General features: G+C 44.9%; 1 protein-coding gene across 2 annotated transcripts in view; it reads left to right on the top strand.

The window, feature by feature from the left end:
* Positions 1-959: 959 nt before the first annotated feature.
* The window catches only part of dis3l2 (DIS3 like 3'-5' exoribonuclease 2), a 413,639-nt gene continuing 398,880 nt past the window's right edge, over positions 960-15,718 (top strand). Inside the window, exons 1-2 of one of the 2 annotated variants that reach the window (XM_038817596.1) lie at positions 960-1,057; positions 4,056-4,925. In XM_038817596.1, the coding sequence (XP_038673524.1) occupies positions 4,085-4,925 (841 nt within the window). In that variant the 5' untranslated portion in view covers positions 960-1,057; positions 4,056-4,084. Of the gene's footprint in view, positions 1,132-4,055; positions 4,926-15,718 lie in introns of both variants that reach the window. The other variant, XM_038817597.1, reaches the window with a different exon arrangement.

Raw genomic sequence — 15,718 nt, 5'->3', positions numbered from 1 at the left:
TGTCCTGGGTAATGTACTACGGTATGTCCCGTCCAATATTATTGATGTAACCATTATTTGAGGATGATATCACATTGTCCATTCGTAGTATATATGTATGGATCTATGTATCAGGGCATTTAAATTAACAACCTAAATTCAGCATCCATTCCCATGGCGACCGCGCGGCATTGTTACCATTTTTAATTACAATAATTCCGACGTTTTTACTCAGCCGAATAATAATCAATGACACTGAAAATGTCACATGCTCAGCGATGTATTAAACGCATTTCCAAATCAATATTTCCCAGGAACGGATTTGTTTAAACAGAATAGGAAACTGATCAGGTTAGGAATTTTGATATGAAAATAATTGTATCGAATAGTACAGGTAATATTGGCAGCCTATTATGGTTCCAGAAATAAATTATAACCGCGTTAATATTCGGGTCATTTAGAGCTACGAGGAAAATTCGTGATTAGTGGGAATTGACGTCGGCTTCCGTTTTAATATTTAACTATCTCTAAAAAGAGGAAATCGCTGCAAACGTGCAAAGGAAGGCAGACTGATGTCAGCTGTGTTGTGTTTTCCTGTATTACGAGATGCCATTCATCATTTGTAAATCATTTTTTATTTTAATGCAGACGCTTCCTGCCGTCGGCTGCTTTGTTGTCTGGGTCGTTGCTGTCCAAGGTGGCGACAATGATTAATGGTGGTCAAAAAACTGGCGGCTGTTTCAATCAAGCAGCAACATTCGACACTTTAAATCGTCTTCAAAGACGAATCTTGCGGGCAAAATGCACATGTTTACAGGGCGGCACACATTTTAGGTGTAGGAGCTGACAATGGAGGGAGGGACTGCGAGACCAGCTGCAGGTTCTGGGGCCATACAATCGCCACAGGAGGGAGAGGAGAGAACACATCTCCCGCAATCCACCGCGCCGGGTCCCCTGGCTTCCGGGGGGGGGGGGGGGGGAGGTGACCCGGAAGTAGTTTACTGGTGCACAGCGCTCGAGCGCCTCCAACAACCGTTAACGGAGAAACCGCATCCAGCATCTGATCGCGTCCCCCTCTGTAAGTTAGAGGAACTGGCACTGGCTGTTTTGTTCAAATACTAGAGAAAAACATGTGATGGCCTTTTTGGCTAAGTGAGTGCATTCCATTAATGACCTTAAATTGGCAAAATCCACTATGTCCAATTGCTTGTCTTGTGCCTGGACAGGGCCCTGCTGGTGAAGAGCCCAGTGCTCGGCTCTCAGTGTGGGGCCATTAGGATCCAGGCTGAAGCATGGCGCAGTACGGGACCATTTCCTTTCCCTCCGTTTGACTGACGCCTAGGCTGCTTGCAGCTTTCTCCACTCGGATGAGACTGCTCCACATTTTTCTTTGTGGATTGTTAGAGGTTGTAGCCCAAATTTAATTATTTGAGAGGCGACCCTTGTGAGGATGATGGTGAGCCAGTGTCTTGATCCGCTGCTCTGTGGTGTGGTGTGGAGTTGTAGGGAAGGGAGTTCCAGGATTTGGACCCATTGACAGTAGAAGAACGGTGATGTAGTTCCAAGGCAGGATGTTGAGTGACTGGGGTGGGTGGGACTTGAGGGTGATGGTGGTATTCCTAAAATCTACTCCCCTTGTCCTTCCAGCTGGTAGAGTTTAGAAGGTGCTGCTGCAGGAGCCATTGCGAGTTGTTAGAGTGCATCTTAGAGATGATGTACACTGCTGCTGTGTACCAAGGGCAGACGGAGTGGCTATTCTAGGCGCTGGATAGTATGTTGATCAAGTAGGCTGCTTTGCCTGGATGGTGTTAAGCTTCTTGTGTTCTTGGAGCTTCACTAATCCAGGGAAGTGCAGAGTACTCCATCACAGTGCTGTTTATGCCTTGTAGATGAGGGACAAGGTGTAGGGAGTTGGTTGGTGACTTACTTGATTCAGAATTCCCAGTCTTTGACCTGCTGTTCTGAGCACAGTGTTTATGTGCTGATCCAGACCAGTTTCTCGTCAGTGAGGCATGAGCATGGGAGATTCATCAATGATATTGCCATTGTGTAGTACTAATATTACTTAACCCTTGTCAACTGAACACTGACTTGCCCAGATTACATGGCATGCATGCACCAGTCTGAGGGATTGTAAATGGAATTGAGAATTGCGCAATCATTAGTGAACCGCCCTGCTTCTGATTTTATTATGGAGGGCAAGTCATCGATGATGCAGCTGATGGTAGTTGGGCCTTGATCTTTGGAGCTTCGTGTGGAGTGGAGGCAGGGGGGAGGTGAGAGAGGGTCGAGTAAGTTGGATGCCCTAGTTGGCCTGCCCCTTGACCGGGCAAAGATGGCAATTCACAGGGTGAGACAAACTCGATTGGGGGGGGGGGGGGGGGGGGGTGCTTTCTGGCTGCCTGCCTGCCTCACTTCTGTGGTCTTGACAGCACTAAGGGAACAAGGAGCATGTAATATCCACTAGTGCCACAGAAAATGGAGTATCTATGAGACATGTGAAGTAAATAAGGCGTCTGTTTATTGTTGAACTTGAGTTTATGAACTAGAAAGATAATATTTTGGACAAGAATTTTCATGTTGTCAGTTGAGCTACTGAACCATACAAAAGAGTAGAGTGCCATGTTCAATTGGGTCCGTGCTGAGTTAGCAGACCTCGGCTGTAGCAATGCTTTAAAAAATACATTTAGAGTACCCGATCCATTTTTTCCAATTAAGGGGCAATTTAACGTGTTCAATCCACCTACCTTGCACATCTTTGTGTTGTGGGGGCGAAACCCACGCAAACACAGGGAGAATGTGCAAACTCCATACGGGCAGTGACCCAGAGCCAGGATCGAACCTGGGACCTCGGCGCCGTGAGGCCACAGTGCTAACTACGTAGCCACTCTGCTGCCCTAGCTGTAGCAATGATGGGAGATGGTGCAATTTTCTGGGGTACTGAGTAATCAACTAGACTGTCTATTTCCTGATCACTGTTGAAGTTTGATACAATTTGATACAATGTTGTGTAGCATTTGTATTAAGATAAGATTGGGTTCAGCTGGTACATCTTTGGTTAAATTGTCTTGTCAACTGTCACTTCCATGGAGAGGAGTCATGTAATTTCGATGAAGTACTCTCTGGAATTATAATCGATTAGGATGCCACCTCCTGTACAACAAAGGAGTAAGAAGATCTTAAAATACAATTATAAGGTCACGACTGTTGGATAATGAGTATTAATTTTTAAATAATCGACTTTGTGATTTTATAAATCTAGTACAAGAATATGAATGTACTTTTTTGGACAACTTTTTCTCCCTCTTCCATACACCCCAACCATCTCCCCAACACATGCATGCACGCACTCTTTGTTTAACAATGCTCTTGTGAAGATCCTTGGGGGAATGGTTGCCGGGTACATATTGATTAATGCTTTAGCAATGTGTCTCAAACACTATTTTCCTAATATCTAAAGAAACAAAAACAACAATTGCTTTCAGCATTCATAAATTCTCACGATAACAATCTGCAATGTATGACTATTTTGTAAAATTATTATTGAATTAAAGTAGTCTCCAATGACATTGCTTAAATGATGAGGATTTAGAGAGTGTATCTAGTGAGAAGCCATGATATGAAATGTTATTTGGGTGAGTACCTGACAAAATTCTGATTGGATTCACAAACTCAAGGATGGAGAGGTATACAAAACCTGCAAAAACATGGATTTTACTGTCCAGAGGCCATGATTGCACCTAAAACCCTGTAGTAGTATCTTGGAGACCAAGCAAACCAGTCCTATTGCTTTTCTGTTTATTTGTTGAATTGTCTTTTGACTTTTGTAGGCTGTAGGTCTGTTTGCACATGCATGTTATTACCTGCAAACATGTAATAAGAGGTGTAGGATTTGAAAAAACATATTTTGAATAAACATGATTAAATATTGAGCAGAACATGTTTATCTTATGAAACACTTTTTAATATGATGAGGTATTGTTTTAAAGCTATTGCAAATATTCAATTTTGGATTTTCAAGGATAATATGTTACAGAATTTATATCAGATACTCATGAATGTTGTTTTCTCTACAGATGCACTTTTGCGACTGTCAGCATCAACAATGGATCATTCAGGACAAACGAAGGAAACATTTCCCTCTTTTGGAACAAAAATTATTTATCCACCAAAAAATGCTTATTCCAGGCTGGTAAATCAGCACCGTGGTGGAAGGTTTAGAGCATATCTAAACCAATTTGCTCAGCAAATCAATTATAGGGACCAAAATGATGAAAGTGGAATTACCCCTGGGACTGATTTTAATCTTTCAGAAGTGGAAGTGATACAACCAAAGGATAATGGACAAAATCTAGGAGGAAATGCAAAATATAGTCATTCTGTGGACATTAATAGTCCTGCTCTGTTTACAAACATGTCTGCTAATATTTTGGAAGAAGTTGGGGATGCTGATATGACAGATATGCTTGACTCTTGGAAGGGGAAGCAAGGATTGATGACTCGAAAGCAAAGAGATATCAACACGAGCCAGGATGGAGATACTGAATCAGGAAATGAAGTTATGTTCAAAGAAACTAGGTCGAAACAAGTGCATCAAAAAACACATTCAGGTTGCCACAAAGAGTTTGCAGGACTTGTAAAAACAGCAACTGCTAGAGATAGTGATAATTACTCTGATTCTGCATTGCCAAGGCATAAGCAAACATTTGGCAATTGTATTCAGGATATTGATCTAGAGAGAACTGAGAGTAATGTACAAATAACTAATGAGATGGAATCCCAGATTAATAAAAAAAAGAGAAATAGAAGGAAAAGCAAAGGGAAAAATGACCAAAGCATGGGTGGAACTCAATATTCTGGTGGATTCCGCATTGGAGACCAAGTTGCTGCACTTCATGATTTAGAATGTACTCTGCCAGAGGAAACCAATGTCAACCACGCACAAAGTAAGGCAATAGAATATATATTTCACTGTTTAACCTTGTTGAATTTCTTTACCATAAGTGTTAATGAATTTTGATTTATTTGGTTGCAAAATTTTCCAGAATTCAATTTGAAATTCACTTTGTTCACAGATGTTTGGATCGAGTATTATCTATTCCGAATACTGTCTAATCACCAATATATATTACCCAGAGGTGTAGAATAGACCTTTTTTCTGTTGCAAACTGAATATTATGTATTTTTCAGATATCATGTATGTTATTTTCCAAATGCACTTTTTAATACGCTGTTGTTAGATATGAATTGTTAAGCTTCTTTGTTTGCAGAAGAAAATATTTTCATTTGTAAAGGCCTACCATTACCACAGGCTATCCCAAAGTGCTTTACAGCAAATTAAGTACCGTTGAATTGTGCTCGTTGTTTTAATGCAGGAAGCATGGCAGCCAGTTTGCGCACAACAATCTCCCACTTATAGCGATATGATAATGAGGTGATCTCTTTTTGCGATGCTAATTGACAGATGGCTATTGGACAAAACATGGGGCAACTCCCTTTCTCTTTTTATAATTGTGTTGCGAGATTTAAAAAAATTGTTTTTATTGAAGTTTTTCATTTATGACAGGTAAATCATATCATTTAGTAAAATTATACAGTTGCATCTATCATAACAGGTTATAAATACTGTACATCCTTTTATATTCATGTTATCAAACAAAAACAGAGAGCAGAAGAAAAAATACAAGAGATAAGTGGTCTATTTACATTGTAGTGACCAGCGTTGTATAGATATAGTCCGAACTGTCCCTTTGTAGCCTGAGGCGGCAGATACTCAACCAGATGCTGGGAGAGGCTACTCTAGCGACTATGTACATGTCTCTTACCATTAGTTCCCCTCTATCCTCTCGCAATGTTTTGAAGGTGGCATCTATTTTCGCCAAGATAAATTTATGGTTCCTGCAGATGGGCCGCAACAGACATGCCACTGAGTTAGAAGTGGTGTCTGAGCTGGTTCCAAGACCTTAATGTGGTTACTACCACCTCAAGAGAGATAGCATAGGTAAGGAACGGGAACAGTAGGATGGTGACAATTCCAGATGAGATCAATGAAGCCTTCACAAACTTTTACTGTGGACTGGACACCTCCTAGCCGCCCCCCGAGGAGGAACTCAGATGCAACAGTTCATTCATGAGCTGGCCATGCCAGTCGTGGGGGAGGAAAGGAAACAGGGACTGAAACACCACTAGGACTGGAATAGGTAATGGAATGCATTAATTCGATGCAGTCAGGGAAGGCACCAGGACCGGACAGGTTCCCGGTGGACTTTTACAAAATGCAGCACTGGCCCTGCACCTCCCTGGACGTTAAGAAAGCATTTGATTGAGTCGAATGGAGGCACCTCATGGACGTGTTTGAACGGTTTGGGTTTGGGCCACGTCATGGGTGAAACTACAGTAGAGTGCTCTTATGGTGAGCGTGCGGATGAACACAACCAGTTATGAATATTTCTGGCTGCATCGAGGCACGAGGCAGGGGTGCCTTCCCATTATCCCCGCTGCTGTTCACATTTGCAGTTGAGCCACTGGCCATCACTCTTGTATTGGAAGGAGTAGACAGATATTCAGAGAGGACGCAGAGAACACAGAGTTGCACTGTATGCGGATGACCTGCTGCTCTACGTGTCAAACTCCCTGGCCAGCTTGAGCAAGATAACATAACTCCTGAGGGCGTTCAGAGTTTTTTCCGGATACAATTGAGCAGCTGCAAAATCTTCCTGGTGAACCCCCTGGGGGAGAGGAACAGAGCTGGGGACGCTCCCATTCAAACTGGCCCTAACCAAGTTCAGGTACCTGGGGATACAGATAGCTCAAGGCATAAGTGGAACCTGGTGGAGGAGTTGAAGAACCTACGGAGATATGACTCGCTCCCAGTCTCCCTGGTGGGAACGGTGCAGACGATAAAAATGAACGTGCTGGGCAGCACGGGCGCAGTGGTTATTACTGGGATTTGGCGCTGAGGACCCGGGTTCAAATCCCGGCTCTGGGTCACTGTCCATGTGGAGTTTGCACATTCTCCCCATGTCCACGTGGGTTTCATCCCCACAACCCAAAAGACATGCAGGTTAGGTGGATTGGCCAAGCTAAAATTGCCCCTTAATTGGAGAAAAATAAATAATTGGGTACTCTAAATATATTTTTAAAAAATGAACGTGCTGCAAAGGTTTCTATTCTTATTCAGATCATTCCCTATCTGGACAAATTTATCGTGGTCTTCATCTGGGCGGAAAAGAACCCTTGGATACGTAAAACCATCCTACAAAAAGGGCGGCACATGGGGCCCTTGGCTCTGTTGAATCTCCTATTCTACCACTGGGCAGCGAACACAAGTGGGGGTGGTTAAATGTGCCGCAGGCGGAAGGGGTGCAGACGGACAAGGCCTCCTGTACTGGGGTGTCCCTCTAGGTGCTGGCCACCGCCTCACTCCCATTCACCCCAGGCAAGTACATTTCCGTGGATGGCTTGTGACATTTTGTTGTGAAACACCTTGTTGGTGAGGAGGGCTGTGTCTAGCCTCCATGGGGGGCACTGAGCCCGGTCCGTCTCCAATGGGGAAGCACGGTGGCACAGAGGTTAGCACTGCTGCCTCACAGCTTCAGGGTCCCGGGTTCAATTCCAGCCTCGAGTTACTGCGTAGAGTTTGTACTTTCTTCCCGTGTCTGTGTGGGTTTCCTCTGGGTGCTCTGGTGTCCTCCCACAGTCCACAAATGTGCAGGTTAGGTGGATTGTCCATGCTAAATTGCAAATGTGTCCAAAAGGTTAGGTGGGGTTACTGGGTTATAGGGATAGGATGGAAATGTAAGCATAAGCAGGGTGCTCTTTCCAAGGACCTGTGCTGACCCGACGGGCCGAATGGCCTCCTTGTGCACTGTATATTCTATGATTAACTTTGCGTTGTCCCAGTTTGGGGCATTTATATCTTCATTCCAGGATCCCATTAACTATTATGTATCGTCCTCCTGGGTCCGTCACCGTGTTCGTCACTGTAGCTATTTGTTAAATAGCATGGCCACTTATCTCGTCCTTGTGTCAAAGCATGCCTGATATGTCTGTCCCACCCAGCTTTTCCTTGCCCTCAGTTAGTCCTTCTCTCTTAAATCTGTCTCCTGTAGAAAGACTACATTGATTCTCAGACTTTTAAGATGGGTGAGGACTTTGGATCATTTCACCTGTCTGTTGAGTTTCCTCACATTCCGATGGGGAGGTTTCTGTCGTCCGATTTCTAACCCCCCACCTCCCCCCAAACCCAGAACCCTATGTGGGGTCAGCCATACTCGTGGATGTGGCTCTACACACCAAGGTTTTACTTTATTATGTTCGCCCATCCAAAATGACCACCATCTCCTACCTCTTTCTTCTACCTACCCCCCCCCCCCATCCCACAGACCCTTCCGTGATCTCTTTTGCCCGGGCAGTCCTCACTCCCCTCCTTTCCCTTGTCTTTCACCCCCTAGTTTGTTGCTTTACCCCCTTGCCCCCCACTTGCTAGGCGCTTCCTCCCTTCCAAGTGCCTCGCCCTGGAAACCGATTCTTTTGTAGCCATCTCTGATTTCCACCAGCCCCCAACGGTTACTCCATGCCCCCTGGATCATGAAAGTGCGCATTATGTTGTTTTCCCTCGCTGCTTCTTCCCAAGCTCGTTCTTTTTGACAAATTTGCTTGCCTCCTCTGGCGTATTGAAATAGAATTCTTTGCCCCGGTATGTGACCCATAGTCTAACCGTCTTTCTGAGCATCAATGCCACAAACTCTGTCGTGCTCCTCCCGTCAGTGACTCCGGTAGCCCGATATGTCGGTTCTGCTGGCGGGGCCTGTTTCTTGGTCATCTACCTTCCCCTTCAGTGCCGTCTGAGATGTCATCAACCTTGCCACCTTGGCTTTGAATGAGATGATTCGCTCCCACTGGTCAGTTGCTGCCTTTTCCAGGTCGCACACCATTGCCTCCTGTGCTCCCAGTCTCCACAATGCTCTGTGTCCATAGCCTCCTTTATGGGGCCCTCTATTGCAGACTTCATTGCTGCCATGAGGTCCTCTTTCATCGCTTCTGTATGCTTCTGGAGTGATGTTGTGATGAACTCCATCAAATTTCCATCATCGACTAGGTCGGCAATCCTGATGGGTCGGTCATGCTCAGCTCTGGTCCGCCATTCTCAGCTCTGGGCTGACACGTGTGTCTCCCTGTTCTGGGATCAAGTATTACCCCGCTCTGCTTTTACTGGAAATGTGGCCTGATTGTTGGTTTGTGTGGTGTCCTGGTGGATTAAGTAGTAGATGGGGGTTAAACTGGGCAACCTTTTGCACTTGGTGCCCTTTTGACGTGGCTAAAAGGTCTGACCAGAAGTCTCTAGGAGGTGGAAATGAATAAAAATATACCACATTATTCCACTGAACCTTTCTGGTTCGGACTCTCTGTTCTGGCTAGTTCTGGGCTTTTGATGACTGTGTTTCCTTTCAGTAGTATACTTCCTTCCCCAACCTAGCTGACTGGGTGGCTGCTTAAGTGCTTCTTTGTTCTTTTCTTTCACTATTCCGAGCAAGTCATTGCTGTCCCTCCTTTTTTGAGGTGTGGCCCTCCACCGACCGTTTCCTGTTGCAACCAAAATGAATTGGGACTACATTTACCTCTGCTACTGAGGTGGGCAGAGGTCATATTTTCAGCCCTGTTTGTTAATCTCTTACTGTTTGTAAATAATATATAGCAGAAACTAATGGATGGATTTCAATGAAACCTGGTACAAAGATAGCATATGGTTCAGAAAAGAACTGTTCAGTTTTTGGCGAAGATGTGGATCAAGATCTGACCATGGAAACTGTTTAAACGATCTGCTAACATTCTGAGATTGGGCAAATGCCTTTTTTTAGAATCTTGTTGGTTGTTTTATTTAGCCTGTCATTGATTGTTTAAGAATAATGTAGATTGTCTCAGCTGCTGAGGTGGAATTTGTCACTGTTGTCAAAATGTGAGCAGAGTTTTCAAAGCAGATTGTCGGATGTGAATTGGCCTGAACGATCTTTTGTGTGATGCAAGTTCTATTTTATAAAATAAATTTTGGAGTACCCAATTTATTTTTCCAATTAAGGGGCAATTTAGCATGGCCAATCCACCGACCCTGCACATCTTTTGGGTTGTGGGGACGAAACCCACGCAAACATGGGGAGAATGTTCAAACTCCACACGGATAGTGACCGAGAGCCAGGATCGAACCTGGGACCTCGATGCTGACAATGGATGTTCTTAATTTTTTAAATCTTTGGGTATCAACCAGGAAGGGAAAAGTCTCAAGAAAGAGCTGCTAAATAATAAGAATCTTTATTGTCACAAGTATGCTTACATTACAATGAAGTTACTGTGAAAAGCCCCTAGTCGCCATATTCGGGCGCCTGTTTGGTTTCTGACAAGCTATTATTATTACTACTACTACTACACAGAGGGAGAATTCAGGATGTCCAAACCTAATAGCACGCCTTTCGTGACTAGTGGGAGGAAACAGCACCTGGAGCAAACCCATGCAGACATGGGGAGAACATGCAGACTCTGCACAGACAGTGTCCCAGCCAGGAATCGAACCTGGGACCCTGGCGCTGTGAAGCCACAGTGCTAACCATTGTGCTACTGTGCTGCCCTGAAATTGTAATAGCGTTAACACTGTGGTAGAAGTATGTACTTTACTGAGTGTCCTCAGTTGTTGACATCATGAATCGGGGATGAGTGCATTGATTTTCTTTGTCTCCATTTGAAATGGGTTACTAACTGACATTTTGTATGTTGGGTTGCCTACCTTTGTCAAACATCCTTAATTACTGCAGTGGGTAACTTTTCAAGCTGTATAAATTAATTTTGTTTTTGGATGCAACATTTAAACATCTCGCATCCTATCTGGTACTAACTAATGGCAGAGTCAGAATTGGCGTGGAATTTTCTTCAATGTTGAGATTACTTTTTAAAGTGTTTTTATTGGGTTTTTACATCTTCTACTTCACAATTCATAGGTTACATATTACAAAACCACACCAAAAAAGGAAAATGAAAATGACAAACCAAAATCAGCACACATGTTTACAGGCAATTGTCTTCCCTCCCGCTGTGGCCGTGTAGTCAGCATACGTATGTTACAATTCCTGATATGGTCAGAACCCATGTTTACAAGTGTCTATTTACAGTTTGGTTTGGCTTCAGCTTGCCCACGGACCTGTCCCGTGAAGCTTTGTCTCTTGTTGCTCTTGTTCTCTTTGCGTGCCTTCGCTCCCCTGCTTTCCTTTTCTTCACAGCACGGTAGCATGGTGGTTAGCATAAATGCTTCACAGCTCCAGGGTCCCAGGTTCAGTTCCCGGCTGGGTCACTGTCTGTGCGGAGTCTGCACGTCCTCCCCGTGTGTGCGTGGGTTTCCTGCGGGTACTCCGGTTTCCTCCCACAGTCCAAAGATGTGCGGGTTAGGTGGATTGGCCATGCTAAATTGCTCATGAGGTGGCTCCCACCTGGGGTCAGTTTTAAGCCTACCCTTCAACCGCTACATAGTTTATCCTCCTTTCATCCTTCTCACCCTCTCCTGTGCTCCGTTGCCCTTGCCTCTTCTTTGCCCTATTTTGACTCCCAGATTCAGAGCGAGTCAGTACAGTCCCGCGCAAAGTATCTTAGATCATTTTAGTTCCTTCGGTGATCTTTTCACCGCTGCCTTGGCTCCTGTCTTCCCAGCCCGTTCTCCTGGATGAATTTGTCCGCATCCACAGAGGCAGTGAAATAATGCTCCCTCCCCTGGAATGTGACCCATGGTTTGGCCGGTACAGCATCCCAAACTACACCTTGCTTTTGTACAGAGCCACCTTAGCGCTGTTGAACTCCACCCGACGCTTGGCCAGGTTTGCCGCAATGTCCTTGTAAATCCTGATCTGGTGCCCTTCCCAGTTGCAGGTTTTTGTTTATTTGGCCCGGCGCTGGATTCTTTCCCAGTCCTGGTACCGGTGCACTTTTGCAATTATTCCCTTCCTCATCTGCTGCCCGGCCTTGGGTTTCGGCCGCAGTAAGTGGTGGGGTCGTTATCTCTGGCGGGTTGGGGAAGCTGCCCCTTCCCACCAAGTTTCTCAGCATCTGGGTAACATAGTCCTTGGGGTCCCTGCCTTCAGTTTCCTCCGGCAGGCCAGTATTCTTAGATTTTTTGCGCCATGGTTTATTCTCTTGATTCTCTATTTTCCTCTTTAGACTTCCTTGTGTCACCACCAACCTTGCTATCTCCATCTCTAGGGTGACAATAGGGTCGCTCTGATCCATTGAGGCTATTTCCAACTTCTTGATCGTGTTCCCTTGGGCCGCCAGTTGTTTCATTGCCTTGTCCAAGGCCACCTACATGGTGGTCAGGGCCTCTGTGACTGCCACCCTGACCGCTGCTTTAATATTGGTCTTTATCTCTTCCTTGAGCTCCTTTAGCTCTCTTGTGAGGAACTTGCTCCATCTACTCTCCGATGAGGGTGAGCCCGTGTGCGGCTTGTTGGTCCCTCTCGCTCTGGTACTCTAAATTTTTAAATTTAGAGTACCCAATTCATATTTGCCAATTAAGGGGTAATTTAACATGGCCAATCCACCTACACAGCACATCGTGGGAACAAAACCCACGCAAACATGGGGAGAATAGAGTATGAGAGGATAGAGTATGAGAGTAAACTTGCTCAGAATATAAAAACAGACAGTAAAAGTTTTTACAAATATATAAAACAAAAAAGAGTGGCTAAGGTAAATATTAGTCCTTTAGAGGATGAGAAGGGAGTTTAATAATGGGAGATGAGGAAATGGCTGAGGAACTGAACAGGCTTTTTGGGTCGGTCTTCACAGTGGAAGACACAAATAACATGCCAGTGACTGATAAAAATGAGGCTATGACAGGTGAGGACCTTGAGAGGATTGTTATCACTAAGGAGGTAGTGATGGGCAAGCTAATGGGGCTAAAGGTAGACAAGTCTCCTGGCCCTGATGGAATGCATCCCTGAGTGCTAAAAGAGATGGCTAGGGAAATTGCAGATGCACTAGTAATAATTTACCAAAATTCACTAGACTCTGGGGTGGTCCCGGTGGATTGGAAATTAGCAAACGTGACACCACTGTTTAAAAAAGGAGGTAGGCAGAGAGCAGGAAATTATAGGCCAGTGAGCTTAACTTCAGTAGTAGGGAAGATGCTGGAGTCTATCATCAAGGAAGAAATAGCAAGGCATCTGCCCATTGGGCAGACGCAGCATGGGTTCATAAAGGGCAGGTCGTGCCTAACTAATTTAGTGGAATTTTTTGAGGACATTACCAGTGCAGTAGATAACGGGGAGCCAATGGATGTGGTATATCTGGATTTCCTGAAAGCCTTTGACAAGGTGCCACACAAAAGGTTGCTGCAAAAGATAAAAATGCATGGCATTAAGGGTAAAGTAGTAGCATGGATAGAGGATTGGTTAATTAATAGAAAGCAAAGAGTGGGGATTAATGGGTGTTTCTCTGGTTGGCAATCAGTAGCTAGTGGTGTCCCTCAGGGATCTGTGTTGGGCCCACAATTGTTCACAATTTACATAGATGATTTGGAGTTGGGGACCAAGGGCAATGTGTCCAAGTTTGCAGATGACACTGATGAGTGGTAAAGCGAAAAGTGTAGAGGATACTGGAAGTCTGCAGAGGGATTTGGATAGGTTAAGTGAATGGGCTAGGGTCTGGCAGATGGAATACAGTGTTGACAAATGTGAGATTATCCATTTTGGTAGGAATAACAGTAAACGAGATTATTATTTAAACGATAAAATATTAAAGCATGCCGCTGTGCAGAGAGACCTGGGTGTGCTAGTGCATGAGTCACAGAAAGTTGGTTAACAGGTGATTAAGAAGGTAAATGGAATTTTGTCCTTCATTGCTAGAGGGATGGAGTTTAAGACTAGGGAGGTTATGTTGCAATTGTATAAGGTGTTAGTGAGGCCACACCTGGAGTATTGTGTTCAGTTTTGGTCTCCTTACTTGAGAAAGGACGTACTGGTACTGGAGGGTGTGCAGAGGAGATTCACTAGGTTAATCCCAGAGCTGAAGGGGTTGGATTATGAGGAGAGGTTGAGTAGACTGGGACTGTACTCGTTGGAATTTAGAAGGATGAGGGGGGGATCTTATAGAAACATTTAAAATTATGAAGGGAATATATAGGATAAATGTGGGCAGGTTGTTTCCACTGGCGGGTGAAAGCAGAACTAGGGGACATAGCCTCAAAATAAGGGGAAGTAGATTTAGGACTGAATTTAGGAGGAACTTCTTCACCCAAAGGGTTGTGAATCTATGGAATTCCTCGCCCAGTGAAGCAGTTGAGGCTCCTTCATTAAATGTTTTTAAGGTAAAGATAGATAGTTTTTTGAAGAATAAAGGGATTAAGGGTTATGGTGTTCGGGCCGGAAAGTGGAGCTGAGTCCACAAAAGATCAGCCATGATCTCATTGAATGGCGGAGCAGGCTCGAGGGGCCAGATGGCCGCCTGCTGCTCCTAGTTCTTATGTTCTTATGTTCTTCTGAATGTGCAAACTCCACACGTACAGTGACCCAGAGCCATGATGGGACATCGGCGCCATGAGGCCGCAGTGCTAACCACTGCACCACCGTGCTGCCCCTTTTGTCTATGTTTAACCAAAGCTGTAGTGAGGTCAGGATCTCAGTGACCCTAGCGGAATCCAAACTGAGCGTTCGTCATTGTTGAATAAGTGCTGCTTGATAGCACTGTTGATGACTCCTTCCATCACTTCGCTGATGATGGAGAGTAGATCAATAGGGCAGTAATTGGCTGGGTTTGATTTGTCCTGTGTCTTGTGTACAGGACACACCTGGGCAATTTTCCACATTGGCGGGTAGATGCCAGTGTGGTAGCTGTACTGGAGCAGCTTGACCCTCACTCAGAGTACACTTGGAGCCCTTGCTACCTTCACTGCTTCCTTCAAGTGGTGTTCAACATGGAGAGGTTCTAATTCAGGGTGGCACAGTGGTTAGCACTGTTGCTTCGCCACTCCAGGGTCCCAGGTTCAATTCCCGGCTTGGTTCATTGTCTGTGCGGAGTCTGCATGTTCTCCCCGTGTCTGTGTGGTTTTCCTCCAGGTGCTAAGGTTTCCTCCCATAGTCCAAAGATGTGCAGGTTAGGTGGATTGACCATGATAAATTGCCCTTGGTGCCCAAAAAAGGTTAAGTGGGGTTTACGGGAGTAGGATGGAGACATTGGCCTGGGTAGGGTGCTCTTTTCAAACGCCAGTGCAGACTCGATGGCCGAATGGCCTCCTTCTGCACTGTAAATTCTATGATCATCATATGGTCAGATGCGGGGTTGTTTGTAGAGGACTGCACAATGTTCTGCATCATTCACAACTCCTCAGATAATGAAGCAGTGCATGTCCGAAAGCATCAAATGTAGTTTGACAATTACCAGTGTCAAGTTTCATTCGGGCCACAGAAGTGCCAGGCAATGACCTCCTACAAGAGAGGATCTACCCATCTCCCCTTGAATGCCATTACTGAATACTCCACATTCTGGGGGCTACCATTGATCAGAAACTGAACAGGGCTAGCTGTATTAATATTGTGGCTACCAGAGCAGGTCAAATGCTATGAATCCTGTGGCGAGTATCCCGCATCTTGTCCATCTGCTTTGCAATACAAAGGAACGTCCTTTAGACAGTCAGCCAGTAATGAGGTGGTGAGTGCCCTATTTCACTGATACCTGTATACAATGTCCTTCCAGACATGCTGGAGCA

The sequence above is a fragment of the Scyliorhinus canicula genome, chromosome 13, assembly GCF_902713615.1.
Source record: "Scyliorhinus canicula chromosome 13, sScyCan1.1, whole genome shotgun sequence".
NCBI classification, from domain to species: domain Eukaryota; kingdom Metazoa; phylum Chordata; class Chondrichthyes; order Carcharhiniformes; family Scyliorhinidae; genus Scyliorhinus; species Scyliorhinus canicula.
This window is presented reverse-complemented; position numbering and strand designations above follow the sequence as displayed.